Raw genomic sequence first — 23,255 nt, 5'->3', positions numbered from 1 at the left:
TGGTATCCTAAGGCCAGTGGGGAAAGGGTGAGAAGCTTTAAAATTAGTTCATGCAGAGCTGTCCAGGATGTACAGATTCCCTCATGCAATCACTTTCTGGTCCACCCTAGGTATGAGATGGTCACTCATGGAGATTCTCTCTGGAATCCCAGTATCAGAGGTGTAGCCGTGTTAGTCTGGATCTGTAAAAAGTGACAAAGAGTCCTGTGGCACCTTATAGGCCTTGGCTACATTGGCGCTTTAGGCATTTCTCACTTTTCCCCTACACTTTCTGACCTCCAAGAGGTAGCTTTCCTTGCTGATGCATCCTTTCTTCTATTCCTTAGAGGCTTTCTACTTTCTCTTGATAACCTATTTGAGATACTTGTTCATCCAGTTTGGTCTGGAACCGTTCCCTACAATTTTTCCTCCTTGCTTGGGATGCAGGGTTCTGATAGTTTCTTCAACTTTGACTTAAAGTAATTCCAAGTCTCCTCCACATTCAGATCCTTGAGTTCTTCAGTCTAGTCCACTTCCCTAACTAATTCCTTTAATTTTTTTTTAATTTGGTCTTTTGAAATCAAGGATCCTAGTAGCAGACCTCTTACAAAAGAGATGATTAAGGGGGGAAGGGATATGACAGAGGTATATAAAATCGTGTCAGATATATAAAAAATGACAGAGGTATATAAAATCATGAATGATGTGGAAAAAGTGAATAGAGAAGTAACTTCAGTAACTCAGCCAGAGGTTGTGGGCCTATTACAGGAGTGGGTGGGTGAGGTTGTGTGGCCTGTGATGTGCAGGTCTGGCCAGGTGATCATCATAGTCCATTCTGGCCTTCATGTCTATGACTAAATTGAACAGCTCTAATATTTTTAGTCTTTCCTTATATGTCAGCTGATCCATACCCTTAATCATCTTTGTTGCCCTCTCTGAACCATTTATCTGTTAATCATTTTCATTGAGCTGAGAGAATCACTCAGTGCAGCCAAGAGTGGAAAGGTTAGTGATGAAAGAATAATCTCTTAGACTTTTATATAGCATCTTTCATCCCAAGAATCCTAAAATGCTTTATAAACTTAAACTGATGTAGAAGCTATTCCTAGAAATCTCCTCATTTCACTGCCTTAATGTAGCCAAACCTGAAATAAAACAGCTGCTGTATTCAACAGCAAAACTACACAACCTTATGGCAGGAAATAAAGAAAAATCACTTACAATTGAAACTGCAGGAGGATTTGTGGATACAGAATGTCATTATTAATGAGCTTCTGTGGAATGCTGTAAATCATCATGGTACTTAAACTGAGAAAAAATATACAGCCCCTGCCCCCAGCTAGCCACATTCAAAGCCCCCTGAAGTCAGTTGGAGTTTTTCCATTCACTTCAGGGATATTGGACCAGGAACAAAACAAGCAAACACTTGCTGATGATCTTTGTTTCCCTGTTATTTCTTCCTGCTGCCCATCCCGTCTCCTACCTATCTCTGCCCCCTGCCAACCATTAACCAGAATAGCTCATATGTGTTTGCTGAACAAAATGCCATTCCCACAAACACATCCCATGGGCCTCATCTTTGGAGAACAAACCAACAGTAATCACCAGCTGAAGAAACCTTGGATACTATTTGACTAGGATATGCTCAAGTTCAGCTTCCAAAAGCAGCTGCATCTTCAAAATCGGACACCGGTGCATTCAGCTTTGGAGTTGAATTATTCACTGATAGCTAAAAAGCTGCTTTCTTGTTTGACCATTCCTTGATGCAGCAGACCTGCCTTGCTGACAATCAAACAATTTTAAAGAAAAATCAGAACACTGGGGTGAGTTTGTTGCACACATCAGCAGGTTTGCCTTGATTTAGAAAGGAAATACAGATTGCAAGAGGCCAATTAGTATGCTCCAGCCAGCAGCTCCTCAGCACAGCTCTACCCTCCACCTGACAATAGAACAAATTGCCCCATCTCGACATGGCTCCAACCGCCCTTATGAAGGATGACCCATTTACCCACCACATTGAAAGCAAAAAACATAACTCCGCCTGTCCACATAACAGGCATCTTAAGACTCCTTAAGCCCCACTCCACCATGACTTCAATTACACAGGACACAAACCTGTCCAGCATGATTCTATCAACCAGTGACAGACCTACACTCCCCTCCCTGCCACACACCACCACCGATCAATAGGGAGACCTTTGCCCAGAATGATAGGTGTAGGGTGGGGGACAAAATCTTGTATCCTGTCTGGATATGGCTCCACCTGCAAATCTTGTAGCATCAGGAATCGCCAGATACTTCTCAGAGACAAGGTAATTGAGGAAATATCTTTTATTTACCCAATCTCTGTTGGGGAGAGAGACATGCTTTCCAGCTACACAGATGAAACCTGCACAACACTTTGAAAAGATGTCCCTGGGAGCTTTAATTCATAACTTAGCTAGACACTAAAAATCATGATCTTAATACAGACACAATGTATGGTTTATTATAACAATCTGTAACCCCTTTCTGTGCTATGCTTCCACGAGCATTAACAGGCCGCTTCACCTTGAATGGTCCCTTAGAACAGAGGCGGGCATACTTTTTGGCGTGAGGGCCACACTAGGTTTCTGAAATTGTATGGAGGGCCAGTTAGGGGAGGCTGTGCCTCCCCAAACAGCTAGGCGTGGTCCGGCCCCTGCTCCCTATCCGATCCCCCCTGCTTCTCACACCCTGACGGCTCCCGCCGGGACTCCTGCCCCATCCACCCCTCCCTGTTCCCTGACGGCCCCCCCCGGAACTCCTGCCCCATCCACCCATCCCCCGTTCACTGTCCCCTGACCAACCCTGGAATCCCCACCCCTGACTGACTCCCGCCACCCCATCCAATCCTTCCTCTCCTTCCTGACCGCTCCCCTGGGACCCCTGTCCCCATTCAACCCCCCCTTTTCTCTGCCCTCTGACTGCCCCAACCCCTCGCCCCCTGACCACACCCCTGAACTCCCCTGCCCTCTATCCAACTCCCCGCCCCGCTCCCTGCACCCTTACTGTGCTGTCTGGAGCACCAGTGGCTGGCGGCGCCGTCTGGAGCACCAGTGGCTGGTGCACCGCCCAGAGCACCAGAACAGACAGCCGTGCTGCCCGGCTGGAGCCAGCCATGCCACCGCGCAGCACAGAGCACCAGGTCATGCTGTGGCTCTGCAGCTGCGCTGCCCCAGGAGCTCACAGCCCCGCCACCCAGAGCATTGCGCCAGCAGCTCAGTAAGCTGAGGCTGCATGGGAGGGGGAACAGCAGGGGAGGAGCCAGGGGCTAGCCTCCCGGGCCAGGAGCTCAGGGACTGGGCAGGAGGGTCCCGTGGGCCGGATGTGGCCCGCGGGCCATAGTTTGCCCACCTCTGCCTTAGAATATGTGATAACTACTTATGCTAAACTATCTGTCCAACCTTGTACTTAGCTATGACGCTCTGAGTACCTTTCCCAGACCTGAAGAAGAGCTCTGTGTAGCTCAAAAGCTTGTTTCTCTCATCAACAGAAGTTGGTCCAATAAAAGATATTACCTCATCCACCCTCTCTCTCTCATATCCTGGGACTGACTTGGCTACAACATACAGATACAACTGCATAGAGATACCTCCCACTAGATTCTATTTGCATGGTTTCATCAGGTGTGCCTGCCCAAGCCAGCTCCATCCGCCCCCATAATCTTGATAATCTTAACATAGTGCCAGCCACTAGCACCCTGTCCACTAGACTGCTAATTTAGCTCCTGCATGCTAACACTCACACTAGCCCTCAGGTTGCAATACCCTGCATAATCCCTCATTCAGACGCCATCTGACACAATCTTAGCAATTTCAAAATAAGTGTTACTGAGGATGACAACCCCAAAGAATTTGGGGTTTGGATGTTTACCAAAGTTCAGAGAACCCAACTGCCTTTGAGAGTTTCTGGGCTAACCCTCATAGCAGGATTCTCTGAGTGAAATGATGCTCAATCTTTTGAACCAGAACTCACAAAAGATTTCCAGCTACAAAGCTCAGTGTAACTGGTTCGACAAGCTTGGAATCTCACAGTTCAGCCCTAGTAAGGACATTTAAGTATTTTACTGCAGATTGAACTAAACCAGCTCAGGGGTTTAGGAGCCTCTCTCTTTTTCTTCTGGCAGTCAACTGAGGCCATCTAATAAAAAATATATATACTTTGGCCCTTAAAGCACCTGTCCTCAGAGGATCTGATGCACTTTGCAGATGTTAATTAGGCCTCACACTATGCCCAGGAAAGAGGGAAGTATTATTATCACCATTTTACAGACGGGAAAACGGAGACAGAAGTTTAGCAAATTTGTCCATTGTCACACAGTGAATCAGTGACAGAGGCAATGGAACACAGGAATCCTAGCTCATAATCTCACGTTCTAACTGCTGATCTCACAGGCACTCGCCTTCCATTCCTGTTGGTGTTGGTAGCTGCCAGCAAGCATGTCTTTGATCTGTGGGCAATCACAGACCTAGCTGGGGCTGATAAATGTGCTAGCCTCCCCTCATTCTGACTAAATAGGAGAAGCAATTAAGTTCCTTTATGGAGTAAGGCAGATAAAACAAAAAAAGCTACCACCCAAAGGCTGGCAGATAAGCAGCCAAGCTTTTGAATGCTTCTCTAAATCAGACCTCTGAACTCTAGGTATTGGCTCATTACCAATTAATAGTGAGAATCCAGTCTGTATGAGCCAGTAGCTATGGCCCCAAGCATGTCTGAGCAGCGTTGGTCTTGTGAAATTATGAGAACTGCCTAGTAGGACACAAGTTTCTTCAGTCACCTTCCTTTTATTCTCCCCAAGGAGACACTCCTCACCCTTTTTTTCCCTTAAGTAACTATTGCCACTACTCTTAGTCCCAGAGCTTTGGTCACCAAAGTGGGCACCATGTTCACCATCCCTAGAACCAGCTCCATATATGTACCCATGACCCACCAGCCAAAGTATCTTTCTAAATTCCCTCTCCATGATCCCGTCCAACTCCAGAGGCATCAGCAGAGAACTAATTCCTCAATACCATTCCCCACTGCCCATTTAGGAAACTGCTCTTTGGCTCCACTTCCTGATCCAATTTGGGTGTGAGGAAGGTGTGATCACATGATGAAGAATTTCAGATAGGGAGGGGAGGATTAACACTGCCCATAGACTGGCGAGAGGTGGCCAAGGGGTGGGTGGGTGTGTGGGTGTGTGTGTGTGTGAGAGATAGATATGCATAGGTGGGAAGATCTTTCCACATCCCCACACTACTTTTCCATTTGGCCAATTTTGGAACAAAGCAAAGCAGCTCTTTGGTCTGCTGGTTCCTAGATTTCCAAAGAAATCCAGCAGAGACAGAAGGGAGAGCATTTGGAAATTTTCAGTGGAGCATACTGGAATTTTTGCTAAGGATAGAATCAGGAAGTGCAACATCACTGAAGTCTGTGAAGGTGCATGAATTTGTCCCAACATGTTTAGATAATCAGTTCAGACTCAAGGTGCTAATCCAAACCAAACTTCTGAACCTTGCCAGGTTGCACTTGATCATTCCTCTAGCCCACACAGTGATGATGCTGGACAGATGGGGAAACTACTGGCTTGTGAGTGGAGGAATAAATGAGGAAAAAGGCAGCAGCAGGTGCAAAAGGAAGAAAAAAAACTAGCCTGGTAAGAAGGGAATTGGTCACTGGGATGATTCTGCTTCCCGCAAGTGATTTTTACCAATCAAATCTAAAGAGATAGTCTTAGAAATATAATTGCATAGGCGTTTGAACCTAATGTGCTAACATCAGGATCAGTTTCAGTCTATTTAAATAGTCTCTCTAGGTTTAAAAAAAATATGATGTGATAATTTAGGAGGCAATTTGGGATGCTTAACTCTCACCTCAGCGTCCCAGAGATCTCGTTCAGAACAAAAACAACAAGGAGTCCTTGAGGCACCTTAAGACTAACAAATTTGTTAGTCTCTAAGGTGCCACAAGGACTCCTCATTGTGTTTGCTGATACAGACTAACATAGCTATCACTCGGAAACCTTTCAGAACAAGTTTCTCAACCACGCAGCTGAATTCTGCTATCATTGATTTAAGCAGAATTATTGCCCATGCACACAGGCATATGTGAGCATTGTTTGGCCCAATAGCTGTCAGGGATTCTCTGTCTGTGCCCCAGGAGACCTGACCTGGTTGGATTGACTGATTCAGCCTTTTTCTATTTGCCCCCATTATATAAAAAAAGCAGCAGCAGGAGGGTTTCACAGCAACTATAAGACAGATAAATAACTACAGGCTGGGAGGCTGCTACAAGATGCAGAAGGTTGTGACCTTTTCTGTGGCACTTCAGATAAATTATGCATATAAATCTGAAAGAAAATCATTCTCCTTTCAAGAGCAAGGAGCAAAGAACCAATAAATGAACCAACTACTGGCCTTTCTGTCACTGCAGCCCTGCAGTGTACTTCCAACATGAATGTCCTTTAAGATTAAAACCAGTTTGTGGTTCTCAATCCAGTACCTAATTATAGGGACATCAGCTTGAGGATGCATCATCAAAAGAGACAGTTTGGAGCAGTCATGCATGATCTATCATAAGGATCACAGAACACACTTTTCTACAGTTTAAGACTTGCCTCTGCCCGAGAAGAATTTGAAAGGACACCAGGTTATTCTTGCACATTCACATCTGAAAATCCCTGCTGGAGGCTGCCACATTCACTAATTTCCCACTCCCTTCCCAGATGAACCATTAAGGTACCACTAGGGGCAGCTAGGAGGGATCTGGGTTGCAGCTAGAATCATTTAGATGCCTAATATGTGGGTGCAGTCCAGCAGTTAGACATCTAAATGACATCAACTGCAACCACAGCTATTTGCATCCACAAACAATGGTGGGCATGAAAAGGCAAGGCAAGCCAAGCTGAGGCCTTGTTAAAAGTAAATCTGTCCTACTGTAATAAAAGAGAGGTTGAAATCAACGCCTTTATACCCACTTTACCCCTCAACTATCAAGTGTTCAGAAACTGGATCCAAATCTGAATGTTGTAGCTCAAATTCCTGTCTCAGATTGTAACTGGGCTTCTGTCTGAGGGAGCTCAATCAATCAGCTGAGCCCGAACAATGGGAAAAGTGGGTGTTTTATTAAGATTGGACTCAGAACCTAACCCATTCCCCATGGGGAGAACAGAGCTCCTACGCCTTTCTGTCCTCTTTCTGTGGCAACATGATCTCTGTCTGCTTAACATGCCACAAAGTCTGCCTTCAGACCATGTGACCAGATGGTAGCCTCCAAACGTCCAGCCAATCAGCCAATTGAGTAACATCTGTATGGACACTAATTAACAGGGCCACAGCCAAATGAGGAAATTAAGAAGGCCAAACACAGTCAGCTAGCACACAGCTGTCCATCTAACTCTTGAAGCCCACCAGCCATATTTGTGAAAACTAAATGTTAACTCTTACATTGCCAGTTGGCTTTTGGGCTGTCTCAGCTCAGTCTTTCTGGCTGAGATAGTTCTTTCCCTAGCTTCATAGTGCCACCCCTGATTTTATCTGCACTGAGAGCACTACAGGCTGTGATCTCAAATATCCCAAGTAGTATTGGCCTGACAGATAGTAATAATAATAGTAGTAGAAGCAGGAGTAATACCTAGTTCTTATCTAGCACTTCTAATAAGTAGATCTCAAAGTGCCAGTATCATTATTCCCATTTTATACATGTGGAAACTGAGGCATACAGCAGTGAAAAGACTCCTCTAAGGTCACCCAAGAAGTCAGCAGCAGCACCAGGAATAGAACCCAGGTCTCTAGAATCCCAGTCCAATGCACTATCCACTAGGCAACACTACCTCCAAGGAATGCCAGAGTGCTGTAGGAAGTGGCATTGATGATTCAGTAGGTAGCACTTTTGCTTCCATGTCAGAAGTGAGTCAATGCCAAGCATGGTATAAGGGCACAATAGTCTTGAAAGTGACATCTCTTGGATGAGAGGTAGCAAGACAGGTCCTGACCACATGTACCCACTTGAGCTCCCTGGGGATTTTTTGCATGGGGCTGTGTGTTCAACCTGGTGTCCCTAATCAAATCCCAGTCTGAACAAGTAATTACATTCTGCTGATCTAAATTCCCACCTCGATTTTTTTCTTGGATATTCTTCTTTACTTCCAGTTCTTCACTTTTGCATAATGTAGCTATGCATTATTAAAGAGATGCTGTGATCTGCCTCAGATGAAGAGGAGCCTCTGTGGGGGTGAGGCTGGATAAGAACAGAAGGGGAGAGGGATGGATAGAAGCAAAAGGGATGAATAAATTGGAGGGTACATAGTCTCATAGGAGTGGGGGGACAGAAGTCAGGGGATAGGGGCTTGAATAAGGGGGGGAGAGCTGGAGGCAAAGTGCAGTAGGAGCATGGAAGGAAGGTGGGTGGAGAATTGGGGGTGGATAAGAGCAGAAGGATGAGAGCTGGGCTGTGATGGATAGGAGTACGGTGGAAAGAGACAGGCTGGGGGCATAAGGGTTTATAACAACTAGATTACATACCCCTTCAGAACCTGAAATTGAACTGAGGAGTCCTGAGTCTCTAAATGGTCTGCTCCCAGCCAATATCTGTGAAGCCTGCCAGCAAAGCGTGTTTCTCTGCCACCCTCCACTAACTGGTCTATAGAGAAGATAACAGCCTACTGTTGCTACTAGTTACAGCACTTTACTATGAATGCAAAGATCCAAACCCTGCTGATGACTCCGGTGGGTGGTCAATATGGTTCCACATGATAGAATTTGTTTTTTCAGTTTGTTTGTTTGTTTAATAGGAAGTAACATTAAAACCCACATGAAAAGAATATTACATCAAGCAGTCAAGCAAAGTTAAGTAGTAAAAAATTAGGAAATGCCAAAATTAAAGTTGCCTGCATAACCTTAATTTGGCCCCCTTGTGTGGGTGTGATTTGAGAGAGAAAGAACATATATGAAAATACAGACTTTTTATAAACTTTGATTATTTTTAGTTTAAACTGGATTTATCATAAGAAGCTTTAAAGTCTTTCCCCTAGAAGACTGAAATTTCCAAAGAGATAAGCGGCATGACCTGTCACCCATTTAAAAATAGGAAGGTTGCCAAATTATCATGTTTACCAAAAAAGTCTGAGACATCTGTCAGAAGATGTTCACATGTAATTTTAATGTTGCTGATGGATGTTGAGAGGCTGGCATTTTTGCTAGGGTCTTTGCAACCAGCTATTTTTACTGAATTTTGAGCCCTCATTTTTGGTAAGTTGGTGCAAGATATCAGTGAAGGCTTTCTCCCCCAAAGGGATAGGGAAGAGAGAGAGAGAGGTTAACTTCCTCAAAAGGGGTCTTGCGCCTCTTTCATTTTGGATATTTTGAGGGGTGACAAACTCACCCCCACAGTGCTTGTAGTATGCAACAATAAATATTTTTAAAACTGCTCGCTTAAACAGCACTTTTTCAAACTGATGCTGACCTAAAAATTATCTAACCTCTGATCGAGGTGTAGTTCAGCCTGATTTGCCCAAAAACCTCAGGGGAAGGTGCTGTAAGGTGGAGTGAACAAGAATCACAAACTATAAAAAAGGAGGTTAAAACCATGGGCCTTTGTTCATCTGCTCAACGAACCAGCCGAGGGAAGATTGACACTCCTGGTATACAAAGCAGGCCACCTTTGGGGAAAGGAAGTGAAGACAACAAAAAACAGATGACACCAACTTTTGCCCAGTCTCCCAGCACCAAGCACTGTACCAGCTACACCATCATCTGGTTCCTTGACTGCAGCTCCAGCTCCTATTCCATGTTATCTTATGTATTTTATTTTTTCCTTTTTCTTTTTTTGTCTTATTTTATTAATTGGAAGATGTCCCAGCCTTTTAGCAGCATTTTAGAAGACAAAAGCGTGGCTGTGTGTGTGCATATGAGTGCCTAGAAAGTTCACATGGAGAAGGAACTGGAAAGAAAGTTTAAACAACCCTGAACTCAATCTCTTGAAAGCTACTGATTGAATGCATGTTCCATGTTCTGTGTAGAGAACTAAAACACTTTAAAATTGTCAGCTGTAAACTGGCAAATAAGAGTTGTCAGATTTCGTCTTTTGCACTGCCTTGGATGAAGTTCTTTAGTTGGAACTTATAACCAGACAGCCACCTCCTGAGATGCCTTTTTATGATTTATAAGATTATCTGTTGTATAAAATAAATCTGATGATTTGACTCCCATCCAATATTGCTGTTAACTTGTTGATTTGGAAATTGTATTTCTTAATTCAGTGTTAAAAGAAGATTCCTTTTAGCGATATGCTTTCTTGATTTTATTTTTGTTTAATAACACTAATAAAATTTATATAACGGATACTGAATCTTCTTTCTTTCAATAGGCAACATGGACCAGAACCATTGAAAATCTAGGTGTATGTCAGCCAGTCATCAGCTCCTTCCTAAATTAACCTTTGGTTCTCACAATTATGACACTGCTTTTAATTACATGAGCACATACCATTTTCCCACAAGACCTCTGCCTCATTCGGTGCACAGGATGGACCTGCTGTGGGGATCAATCAAGACTGTGTAGTGACAGAGGCTTTTGTCTATAGGACTTCTGCTTCGTCTGTTGCAAAAGTTGGAAAGTGTATAGTGAATCAGGCAGGGGATTGCAGGAAGAGAAAGAGCATTCTCACGGTTAAGGCAATTGACTGGAAAACTGGAGTCTATCTCTGTCACAGAGATCCTGTGTGGCACTGGGCAAGTCAGTTAAACCAAACTTTACACAGATGGGCACTCACTGTGTGTTTCTCATTTTCTGGGTACCTGACTTGGACCCTGGGTCCGATTTGCAGAAGTGCTGAGTACTCACAGCCGTAACTGAAGCTGTGCTTTGAATGTATGAAGCACTCTATAATGCTAAGCACTCTGAAAAATCAAGTCCTGGGTGTCTCAAAGTGGGCATCCAAAATTAGGGGAAGCTTTTTTACCTTAATCTCTCTGTGCCTCAGCTCCCCACCTGTAAAATGGAGATAAAGGTGTTGTGAACATAAATTAATTAATATGCGTGAAGCACTCAGATACTACATGTTGTGCACCATAGAAAAGTCCGTAAGAAATTAGTAAGTCAGTCTTCAGTGCAGGGTCTGATGGTGTGTGGGAAATAAGACCTGGGGTCGCATACAGAATGCGGAGGATAAAAAGAGGTATCAAATAACTACCCATTCACTGAATGAGACTTGGGTCCTGTGGTAAAAAACAGGCTTTAATTGCATGATCACATACTATCATGAAGCATATGCACAAGGGGGCTGAATTAAGGTTGCATGAGCAGTTTAAGATTGCTTTAAAAAATTATGTACATTTTACATGCTACTTAAATATAGCCTTCCAGTTCCTGTTGAATGGCCAGGTACCCCTGCCCTACAGCACTATTCAGGTCCCTTCTCTTTACCACAGATACATAAGTTATAGGTGAGAAATACAGAAAATACCTACTTGCGATTAACCTGCTATATTGGAGCTCACTACTATCCTGATTGCATGCTTTGGAAAGCTTAAGAACATCAAAGGACTTTTGCAATATCACAAGGAAGATTAAAGCCAGAGATCAGAGGTTTGGTTATGGCTGTGTTGGCCCCAGTTCCCACATGAGCATTGTCGTGGGTCTTGAAGCAGTAAAGGTAAATAGAAAATAGCAATGCCAACCTCTGCTAGAGCGGTGGAGAAGTGATTGCAGTTCTTGTGCATAAGATGGTATGCATTGCCCTTGTACTCCTTGCCCAGCTCCTCCATAATCTTATCCACATCCTCTTCTGTGAAGTCAGTGGTGCCCAAGGCAACGGACTCTCTAGTTTAAAAACAAAACAGGAAACATGGGAAGACAGTGAAAAAGACTGAACTAACACAGGCTAAAGAGAGAGAAAACAAGACACTGGCAAATCATTTAGGCTTTAAATTTGGCAGGATTGGTTTACATGTGCATAGTGCTGGTGAAAAGTTCCTACATGACAACACTGCAGGCTAATGTCCTTTGTTTATCCACAAAAACAGATACAGTGCAAGCAGCGGCACTGAGACCTTGCCTACACACTACCCTGTAAAACTGCCTTAACTGTGAGCTGCAGAGACCACTTCTCCATCCATTAAGTCCTGGGTCCATCAGCTGAGACTGCCAAGAAGTGTACCCGTTATGGTGGTGGTTTCTGTGATGTGGACTTCTGACAGTAGGAATTGGATTTAAAATTCTCCGCCCCCACCAAGCTCATTTGACATAGACCATGGATCTCAGGGGGTAAAATCCTCTAGTCAGCCACTTTCTTCTGAGCCAAATTTGAATCAGTGATCTAGGGAAGTCAGGCTCCATCTTCCATTAACTAAGCCACAGTCCCAGAATCTGATCACCTTGAATATTTTATAACGGGGCATCTAAAATCCTCCCACTTCTGCTCTAGAAAGTAATGTATTCCCACTCTGTCAATATGGAACAGACAAAAGAGAAAACTTCCAATAGCCCCTGGTTTTTTGGAAAGCATAAAAAGCAACGTGTGATGTTCTTGTGCTCCTTCTACTGGCTCTGCAGCAGCTACCAAGGTACTAGTCTCAGAATTTTGCTGTATGGCAAAACTGGAGCACAAAAAGAAAACAACCAAGTTACAAAAAAAAACCTGTGTTCACGTCAAACTGTACTTGAAAACAGAGGAGGAAAATGCTCTGAGCACTCTCTCAGATATACTGCCTCACATCCTTGTGCACAACCTTCACCCACATCAAGAGTCCTGTTGAACTGCTTTTGAGTCAGGAGCAGGTGGAAACATTGTGGGGGTAGGAGCAGGTAATGGGAATATGAGTCAAAATGGCAAGACAGGACTGATTTGTTGACCCTAAATAGGCTCACTGATAACTGCAAGATGAAGGGTCTGTGGAGAAGGGCCCTTACTTGAACTTAAAGGTCTCGCCAAGTTCTACCGCACTGCCAGGTGTGATCTCGAAAATCCCACTGAAAGGATAAGGATGCCCTCCATAGGCAAATTCTGACAAGGAAAGAAAGAGACTGTGAGTAATCAAATGAAGGCTGTATCGGGGAAAGTCCACAGCAGCTGTCTGTATGGCTTAACATCAGCAAGGGTGTTAGGGCCATTGCTAGAGTCAGTTTCAGTCAGGCACTAAAATTCATCCTCCTAGTCCAGTTACATATCTGCCCCAGGATACCCTCACAACCCCAATTCCCAATCATGCTCCATCTCTGCTAATGCTATTAGTTGGCCATAGTCCTAAACAATCCCTGTGTGGGGCTCTCTGAGCCTGCCTGAATGGACTTGGTCAGCAAGCCAAGGTGGCAGCAAAGCTTATTACTAAGGTGAAGAAATCCAAGTCTGCACCTGATTTTTAGAAAACTGAGCTAATTGCAGCTGCACTCATCTTTATGCAGGTCAGACATATGGAAACTATAGGACCCATCATGTCATGCTCCATCTCGAGTCAACTGCAAAAGCTTCTTGGTTCAAGGTGGACCATTGCATACTGGAACATGTAATCTGTCATGTGGCAATGGTAAAAGAAAAAAAAATCACAGAAAGACAGACACTCTCTTCTAACACTGAACAAGGAGCTTTATTCATATAAAGAAAAACAAAATTACCCCTAAAGCTATTCTGTCTCTCTCTCTCTCTCTGCTTCACTGAAGAGCTCCAGTCTAGAACCTTCCTTCCAACCAGCTAAAGGTGCTGCCTCTTTCTTCTGTACTGAGTACTTTCATCAGTTTCAGTCATGTAGGATCTCAGGCTACGGCTACGTCCAGTGACAACAGTTGGTGTTGTTCAACATTCTTCCTCATGTGGTTTTACCAGGATTGGGTTTCCTGGTTTAAGACTGGATAAGCTTTGGGCTGCATTCTAACAATTAGAGAAGAAAGCCTCTTAGATTTGGCACCTCTCAGCCACCACAAAGGATTTATGTGGTATATATTCTACAATAGGTTTAATTCTCAAACAATGCATGAGAAAACCCTAGCATGTAAGGGGCACCTTTCCTAGATCTTTGCTGTTTATTAAAGGTCTCAGTGGTTTGTGGTCCATCTCGAGCATGAAACTGCCAAGACCCTATATGTACCATTTGATCTTCTCACATGCCCATATGCTTGCCAAATGTTCTCTCTCTGTTTTGGTTTTAGGATCTGAAAGCCATCTGGAACAATATGCTAAAGGCTCCTATCAGCACCCCACAGTAGCAGCTGAAATCTGTGGAGTCTGTAAACTTGGAAACATCATACCATATCAGTACCTGAGATGTGGTCAATAGATTCTTTAGATCCTCAAAAGCTTGTTTTTATGCTTGGTTCCAGATTCACTTAGAGATGGTTGTTTTAAGGAGTTCATAAAGAGCTTAGCCTTTTGAGAATGGGTTAGATCTGAATTTTCTCCAGTTTGTTTTCCAAAATTTTCTCAGACCAAGAAACCACATCACTTTTGGTATATTTTAGGTGGCAACATTTCAATTATAGCATTAGCTTTTTCTGGATCTGCTCTCCCCTCTCTTCTAGCAATCAGAACTGTCGCTGGGTTTGTTGTAACATTGCCATCAGAAATTGTTGCAATACTGTATTATGCTATGTTCTTTCTCTGATTTCCTAGGAGTTCTAGTATCATCCAGAAAAGCCTCCACTCTCTTCAGGCCTTGTAGTATCCCAGTCCTTTTCCATGGGAAGATTTCTGGGTACTTGTGACCTTGACTGGGAAGCAGCGAAGAGCAATTCCTTCTCAATAGTTTTGCAGAAAAGTTGGAACTGTTGGGGTAGAGAAGAACTTGTCTGAAACCTAGTGAAGAAAGCATTGTTGCACCCATTAACTTGGGGGTAGTATCTTCTGGGGTGAGACAAATATCCCTTTCCCTCCTTACTGTTCCATTGAGCCACTTCAGATCTGTGCTAATAGTTTTCCCCCTTGCCTCATGACACTACTGGGGCACATCATTCCCGTGGTTCATTACTGCTCTTTATTGTGCCATTCCTCTCCTTCCTATCCAGTTCTTCATTCACTTTCAGGAGCAGTGGGATGGGCACTCTCCAGGTAGTACTGCGCACATAGGGTACATCCCCTCTTCCAGTAGGATCTGGAATGGTTCTGTTTTAAGCAAGCTCTCTGTTGAATACCATGCCAATGTCCAGTTTTAAGAAGGCCATCTTAATGATTGTGGTTTGGTCTAGTTTACTTGCAGTAGTCTCATTAACACCACATGCTCCTTGCCTCTGTAGGTAAATCTGAATTGACTGAGACAATGGATCTGTTCCCCAGGGCTATTGAACATTGTCCTGGGCTACTCCAAGTTAGGACTAAGGAGTATCTTCTTAAGTCTCTTTATAAGATAGTCATCTCTACCCCTGAAATCAATTTTAAATTTAACAAATGTTGCAAATCTTGAGATTAGATCTAAATCTATTCATAAATGCTGCCTTTGGACACAGACCTAAGAAACATGAATTATTCACTCTTGCTTGTACTCCTTCCTTCCTTTGCTTTGATAGCTGCTCTGCTAATATCCCTGTTTCTTGCACTACGTGTATGTACCTCCATCAGTGGCTCCTAGGCATTACAATAATAAATAATAAATAATACATAATAATAATAATAATCATCTGTCCTGTGCTCTCCCGGGACACACCTGCGACAGTTCTGTCCAGGAACTCAGCATTCTTAAGAGCCATTGTTATGAGGCTTCTTTCCCCCTCTCCCTGATGGGACTTTTTTCATTGCTACTTCTTGCACATTGCTCTACTGTTATCTTGCTGGGTGACTTGCATTTTCACTAGTTCAGATGGCCATATCTGCTGTACCACCTTGTTCCAGAGGACCTCAGGCCTGACTTTTTTGAAAGCTCCTTGTTTAAAATCCCATCTACTAGATATTCTCTTACGTGCTCTCCCTGACAGATACCAAAGTCACGATGCTCTGCTTGTTCATAAAAGACCTTTAGAAATGCCATAAAAGCATAGCCGTTCATATGGTACTTTCCTTTTTGGAATTAAATTACCACCCTTTTAAAAGGCAATGTAATAGTTATTCTTATTGATTCCTCATTGAAGGCAAGTAATTTCTAAACATTTTTAACCTCATTTCCCACTGCATAAAATAATGAGCTGACTTGTATTTTACCACAAACTGTGTGGTAAGCTTCAATATCTAGTAAAGTACTCCTTCCCCTTAGGCCATTCCAGGGGCTTATGAAACTGAAAGTCTTGGGCAGGGTTGAATTTTGACATTTTATTTTTCTCACTGATGCAAAATGACTGAATTTCTGAGACCATGGCATTGGACAGTGAGAATGCCACTTTTCTGGGATTCTTTCTTCTAACACTGAACTAGGAAATGTATTAAAATAAGGGAACTGTATTATCCTTAAAGCTACTCTCTTTGTGTCTCTCGCTTTGCTTCACTTTGCCTATAATGTTCCCCAGCCCCTTCTTGCCTAACTTCCTGCTACAGCTTTGAAGAAACAGTACTCTAGCTTTGCAGACAGCACATCTATATTGAAAAGGAGATTATCTGCAAGGTCCATGATAGAACTGCATGAGCTGCATACCATACTTTGGACACCCCGGTCTAAAAATAATTGACTGAATTTCTACTCCTCAGAGCCCCCTCACCTCAAAAGGAACAAACCCGGGCACCCCTTTCTTATAAAAGATCATAAGATCAGTAGGATTGTCCCCCCAGACTCAGATGTAACTAAAAAGAAAGCTTCATACCTCTGCCGTAGATCTCGATGCCGGAATGGAAGACCCCAATCCCCAAGGTAGAGGTGTATTCATTTATCCAGTACTACAGTAGGAAGAAAGGTAGATTTGGAAGCATTAGTGCAGCATAAACTAAATACAGGACTTTGATCTATTATATATCCTGGTGTTAGGGCCGGCTCTGGCTTTTTTGCCGCCCCAACCAAAAATCTCAAAACCTGCAGCGCGGGCGGAGCAGCAAAGTAGGGAAAAAAAACAAACAAAAAAACCTGCGGCAAGGCCGGAGCAGCAAAGCAGGAAAAAAACAAAAGCCTGCAGGTCGGCCAGAGCCAGGGTGCAGGGGGACTCCCTGCGCTGCAGATGCACCCCAGCTAGTAGGGGGGAAGAGGGCAGGGGAGGGAGTGGGGGGAGAGAGAGAAGGTGGGCAGCCAGGGCTTCAGCAGGGTGCTCGACACGTGGCCCTGACCGCCATGCTGCCTGCCGGGCAGGCTCCACACCGCTGCAGTCGGCAGGGAGGGAAGGACAGGCTTGCTGCAGGCTTGCTGCAGACCTGGCACCAACTGGGGCAGACGGAGCACGCAGCCCGCTCCCAGCAGGGCATTTCCTTCCTCCGCTGCCCCCTACAGGGCGACCAGATCAGCGAACCAAAAACCAAAACCAAAACCAAAAACCACACGTATTGGGCAGAATGCCGACCCATAGAATCTGCCACCCCAAGCATGAGCTTGCTTGGCTGGTGCCTGGAGCCGACCCTGCCTGCTGTCTTTTCCTCAAGGCTATTTCTCTGGAGCCTGGCAAGGACCAAAACAAACAAACTCTCCAACCCCTTTGGATGTGGGAGCTGTGCTTGCCCAACTGACGGGGTGATGTCCAAGCAAACTGTTCACCTGGACTTCATAGTGTGCGACTTTCCCCTGCATTTAGATGTAAATATACCCTCTGTACTATGAACCCACCAAGAACAGCTGCTGCAGTAGGGGATATGGAGTGGAGGGATGCATATTTATCTGTCTCTACATTTTAATAACATTAGTTAACACAGAGTTAAGTTTGTTAACAACAATTTTTAAACCACCCATCCATCTGAGGATTTCAAAGCACTTTACAAACACCAATTTATTTAAGCTCACAACACCCATGTGAGTTAGGTAAATACTCTCCCCATTTCAGATTTTTTGTATTAAGGCATTTTGTGTGTGTTTACTTAGGTAGCAAGCTTTTTGGAGCAGGGAACATCTCTTCTCACATGTCTATAAAACACCATTCCCCACTATCTGTGCTACATAGGTAATAATTTTGCAGAACAGATGAGGAAACAAAAACACAGTGAGACGGCAAACTGCGGCCAGTGGAAGCTGTGATCAGCCGAACCTGCTGAAGCGGCAGGTAAACAAACTAGCCTGGCCCGCCACGGTGCTTACCCTTGCGAACCGCGTGCCAGAGGTTGCCGACCCCTGATGTGACTATATTGAAAATTATTTCCTTACGGTCTTGGAGTAACAGTGAGTCATCAGCGAATCATATATCTAGGTGATGGGCCATTCGGGTGAGAGGCAGTTGTCACCCCTGCCTGGTAAGTCAATTACATAATGTATTGCTCAGTTATCCACCATTACAACAACCAGTGCTTAATTTGTAATGAAAGAGGTGCCAGGGCTCAAGCAATTTTTTTACATTCATAACTGATGCAGCAAGCCTAGAGGTGCTGGGCCAGCTCAGTTCTGGCAAGTCTTAGCACAAATTAAGCACTGATAACAACCCAGAAAAGTCAATGGAGAACCATCGAAGATAAACTAAACCTCAAAACCACTTGGGAATGAAAAGGAAAAATATGACAGCAAGGGGATGGCCTTGCCTGAGAATAAAGACAAAAGACTGATTTAGCATATAACAGAGTGGAGAAAGACTCTCTGGATCCATTCACTGAGGAGGCACCTTGAATGAGCAGGGGTTGCTCCATGAAAGGTCCTAGCTACTTGGGGCCAGTAAATGCTGCGAAAGGCTGAACTTTGGAGTGAGAATGTACTTCATTAGCCAGAAAAGGTAATTTAGTAAGCGTAGGCCCCAGTTTGTGTTTTATGATTTGTTTTGTATGTAACCTCTTGTTTCCATCACTCACACTTGTTTCTATTTGAATCTCTGTTCTTTTTTAAAATAAATTTCCTTTTGTTTTATAATTGAACTCAAGGGCTTGGTGTAAAGCAGGAGTACTGGTCTAAGGTAAAACTGAGTCACTCTGTTCCTTTGGGCATGGAGGATCTGGGATTTCTGTGGATCCAGTGATCAGGAGCTGGATACCACAAGTGGACACTGTGAAGGGATTCAGAGGCTGGGGTACGTCTATTGTCACCAGCAGGGTTGGTATAGCCCAGAGAAGAGTGCTTGAGTGGCTGACAGGCTGGTTGTTTAGGGAACTAATACTGGAGGAAGGTGACATCAAGGTGACTAACAGCCCTGAGTGTCCAGAGAAGCATCACAGTAACCTCACCCCAGGTCAAGGAATAATGTTCATTGGTCTCTGACTAGCACATTGCTGTCTCATACTTCTATTACATGGTGTCTGCAAAATTGGGCAGTAAATCCCAAGCGAATGGATTTAGGCAGTTCTGTCTCAGTCTCATCTGGAACTAAGACACACAGAAAAACCTGAAAATGAACAACTGAGGCAGTGGAGAAAGCTAACCAAACTCTAAATTTAGTCTATGGATCCAGATTCAGATTCCAAAAACTGTCCAAATTCAGGGATTTTTTGGGTTCTAGAGGCTGGGTTTGAGACCAGCTCTAGCCAAAAACCTTGTAGTGTGGTTTGGTTTGGTAAGATAAATTTGGGGAGAAAGTTCAGACTGGTTCTTATTCTGATCCTATCCTCGTACCCATCTCTAGTCTTGCAGATACAGAAGTGAAGTGGAAATCTGAACAAGACATGATTTGAACTACGTTAGGCATCTCAGAAAAGTACAAGACTGAGAAACACCAACATTTTGATCGCTGCAGACAAGACTGGTCTGGAGAAGTAGAGGAGAATGTGAGTACAGATTACCTCATTTTGCAAGGTGTCGGGAAATGCGAGCACCCATGGGCTCCTATCAAAGATAAAGGTCCCAAGAGTAATTGCCCATTAACACTATTGCTCACATCTGCCAGCAATTCAATTTTCCATCACTGACTCTTACCCTGCTTTTTTACCTCAGACCACTATTCCCATCTGGCATCGAATGTTCAACAACGAGTCACAGAAATATTTCCTCCCCTCCTATGCTGGATGGTCTGGCTAGCTAACCTTTAGGGCAGGGATGCGGCCCATCAGGGTAATATGCTGATGGGCCACAAGACATTTTGTTTACATTGACCGTCCGCAGGCATGCTCCCTCGCAGCTCCCAGTGGCTGCAGTCCACCATTCCCGGCCAATGGGAGCTGCGAGAAGCAGCAGCCAGCACGTCTCTGTGGCCTGCGGCTTCCCACAGTTCCCATGGCTGGGAACAGCAAACCACGGCCACTGGGAGCTGCAGGGGGCTGTGCCTGCAGATGGTCAACATAAACAAAATGTCTCACGGCCCGCCAGCAGATTATCCTGATGGGCCACGTGCTGAAGGTTGCCGATCCCTTCTTTAGGGTATGTCTATACTGCAATATAAACCAAGGGTTCAAACTCAGGCTGAAGTCTAATCCCCCTTCTGTCTACATTCAAATTGTGCTAACCCAGGGCTTAGTCCCAGGTTGCCCTGGGGGTGGAGGGTGCAAACCTGAGTCAAATTGGGACCCAGGGTTCAAGCTCTATTGCTTTACAGTGTAGATGCAGCCCCAGTAGACTCATGCTCTGGGAGTCCGCCAAAAAAATCCCACAATCCCATGTGCTGAATTTCTCTGTCCTCTGGAGAGTCACGTTTGGTGGACAGTCAAATTCTCCCACACTGCATCACAAATAAATGGTTAGAGCAGCCACATTTGGGAAGGGCGCTAGGAAGTCTGAGTTATGGGTGTGTCATAAACAGATAAGCAAGAGTTAATAGAACAAAACTGCTTCATATCTCTTTTGCCTGGAAAGGGTTAACAAGAACAGTGAGCCTGGCTGTCACCTGACCCGAGGACCAATCAGAGGACAGGATACTTTCAAATCTTGAGGGAGGGAAGTTTTTGTGTTGTGCTGTTAGTTTTGGTTGTTGTTCTCTCTGGGGGCTCAGAGGGACCAGACGTGCAACCAGGTTTCTTTCCAATCTCCCTGCTACAGGTTCTTATAAGTTCAGAATAGTGAGTACTAGGTAGATAAAGCGAGTTAGGCTTATGGTTGTTTCCTTTATTTGCAAATGTGTATTTGGTTGGAAGGAGTTCAAATTGGTATTTTGCTGAAAAGATTTTAAATTGTATTTATATACTTAGGCTGGGAGGGTGTTCCCAGTGTCTACAACTGAAAGACCCTGTACCTATTCCATTTTAAATTTACAAAGATCATTTTTACTGTTTTTTTCTTTCTTTAATTAAAAGCTTGTCTTGTTTAACAACCTGATTGTTTTTTTATTCTGGTGAGACCCCAGGGGCTGGGGCTGGATTCACCAGGGAATTGTTGAGGAGAAAGGAAGGAAGAGGGAGAGAGAGGCTGATTTCTCTCTGGGCCAGGATTACTTTCTCTCAGGAAGAGTCTGGGAGGGGGAAAGAGAAGGAGGGAGGAAGGTGAATTGTCCTCTCTGTTTTGTGATTCAAGGAGTTTGAATCACACAGTGATCTTCCAGGGTAACCCAGGGAGGGGAAGCCTGGGAGAGGTAATGGTGAGGGAAAGGGTTTACTTTCCTTGTGCTAAGATCCAGAGGGTCTGGGTCTTGGGGGTCCCCGGGCAGGGTTTTGTGGGGACCAGAGTGTATCAGGCACTGTAATTCCTGGTTGGTGGCAGCGCTACAGGTTCTAAGCTGGTAATTGAGCTTAGAGGAATTCATGCTGGTACCCCATCTTTTGGATGCTAAGGTTCAGAGTGGGGAATTGTACCATGACAGGGTGGGTGGACTCAGGCCCATATAGTGCAGTGTACACACTGGAGCCCCAAGTTGGGATCAGGGTTCAGACCCAGGGTTCAACAATTCCTAACCTGGGGTTACAAATGAATGTAGATGCTCAAGGCCTAGGATAACAAACCCGGGGACTGCTAATTCAAGTTTACTAACCCTGGTCTTACATTGCAACGTAGACAAACCCTTAGAGGCTGCAGTCCACACTGTGGACATGCATTGTGACTATACTTCACATATTTGCTCCTCTAAGTGGTCCATATACTAAACCCTATTCCCATCCAATACCCCACCATAGCTTGGATACCCCACTTTACCACATTCATCCTCCCATTATTGGTCAGCAAACCTACCTCCGCCCTTCCCCAGATCCATCTGAACATGCTGGCCACAAACCTGTTGCATGATATAAATGAGACCCTTTGCTTGATATAGGTTGGAAGAGGAGTGCATATTAGTGTAAACCCACTGAAGTCAAGATGAAGTCAATGAAGTGGAGGATCCATCTGGCCCTATATCACACTAAAGAGACAATACAAATGTAATTCAGCAAGGTTGCCTTAACTTTCTTTCATGTGGCAAGTGGAGAATAAGAAAGGGCAAAGGGGAGCAGAGCTAAGGCTGAGATCTGGATGTTGGAGGGGAGTAGGGAGCATGTAGAGGTACAAGGGGCCTGGCCAGACCACCTCGCACTCCAGTGATCCTTAGCCTCTGGAGTCTTCCTGCTAAGTGTCACAAGCTTCTGAAATGGATTCCACCTGTGCAACTGTTTGTGGTTTGTTTTAGAGCCATTTTTATTGGGAGCCAAATCACACAGAGCCAAATGCTGAGCCTTCCTCCTTTGCAGGCATAGATAGCCTAATACAATTCCACAGTGCATTGGCAGCACTGAGAGGGTCAGGCTGAGAAGAATGGGGGAGTCAGTGGCATAATAAGGGCAAACTGAGAAAGGACCTATCAATATGTGATACAAAGGTTCAACCTCTCCCCCATAGGGACCATACAAGGGTCCCCAGCTGCTATCACAGTTCATCGGCTTCACAGATGTTCCACAAAAGGTACCAGGTTGACAGGGAGATTTTCTCCCCACACCAGACCCTCTTAGATCCTCCATGCAAAGTTCACTTGCTTAGGCTTTGTGCAGGGATGGGAGGACATTTAGCGCACGCTGTGATATACACGGGGAGAAGTATGTATATACACACTTGCATGTCTGATTGCATGTATGTAGTCACAAACACACCACAAGCATGGGGAAATCCATTAATGACATGAAGGAGAAAACCAGAAGCCATTATTAGAGGCAGCACCAGTTTGATTTAGCAGGCCAGTCAAGGGAGTGCTAAAGTAATGTCTTGACATTCAGTTCTTAGGCTGTATTGATTCAGATGTGAAATGTGATAGCATGAAAAAGGAAGACAGAGGGGAAACCAGGGAATACCACTTCAGGAATTCACTGAGTGAAATCCTGGCCCCATTGACATTGATGGCAAAACTCCCATTGATTTCAGCAGAGCCACGATTTCACCCAGTGTGTTTTTCCAACATAGGTTAATGGCTTCCAGAACCTTTGCT

The 23,255-nt window shown here is 44.5% G+C and overlaps 1 protein-coding gene across 1 annotated transcript in view; it reads right to left on the bottom strand.

Annotated features, from left to right (window-relative positions):
* LOC115650171 (deubiquitinase DESI2-like) overlaps positions 1-23,255 on the bottom strand; it is an 81,715-nt gene that overhangs the window by 16,409 nt on the left and 42,051 nt on the right. The window contains exons 2-4 of the mRNA XM_030559675.1: positions 16,695-16,767; positions 12,891-12,984; positions 11,660-11,801 (exon numbers count right to left, since the gene is read on the bottom strand). Of these exons, the coding sequence (XP_030415535.1) occupies positions 11,660-11,801; positions 12,891-12,984; positions 16,695-16,767 (309 nt within the window). The remainder of the gene's footprint in view (positions 1-11,659; positions 11,802-12,890; positions 12,985-16,694; positions 16,768-23,255) is intronic.

This window comes from Gopherus evgoodei, chromosome 4 (assembly GCF_007399415.2).
Source record: "Gopherus evgoodei ecotype Sinaloan lineage chromosome 4, rGopEvg1_v1.p, whole genome shotgun sequence".
Lineage (NCBI taxonomy): Eukaryota > Metazoa > Chordata > Testudines > Testudinidae > Gopherus > Gopherus evgoodei.
The sequence above is the reverse complement of the archived record's forward strand: the minus strand, read 5'-3'. Positions and strand labels throughout refer to the sequence as shown.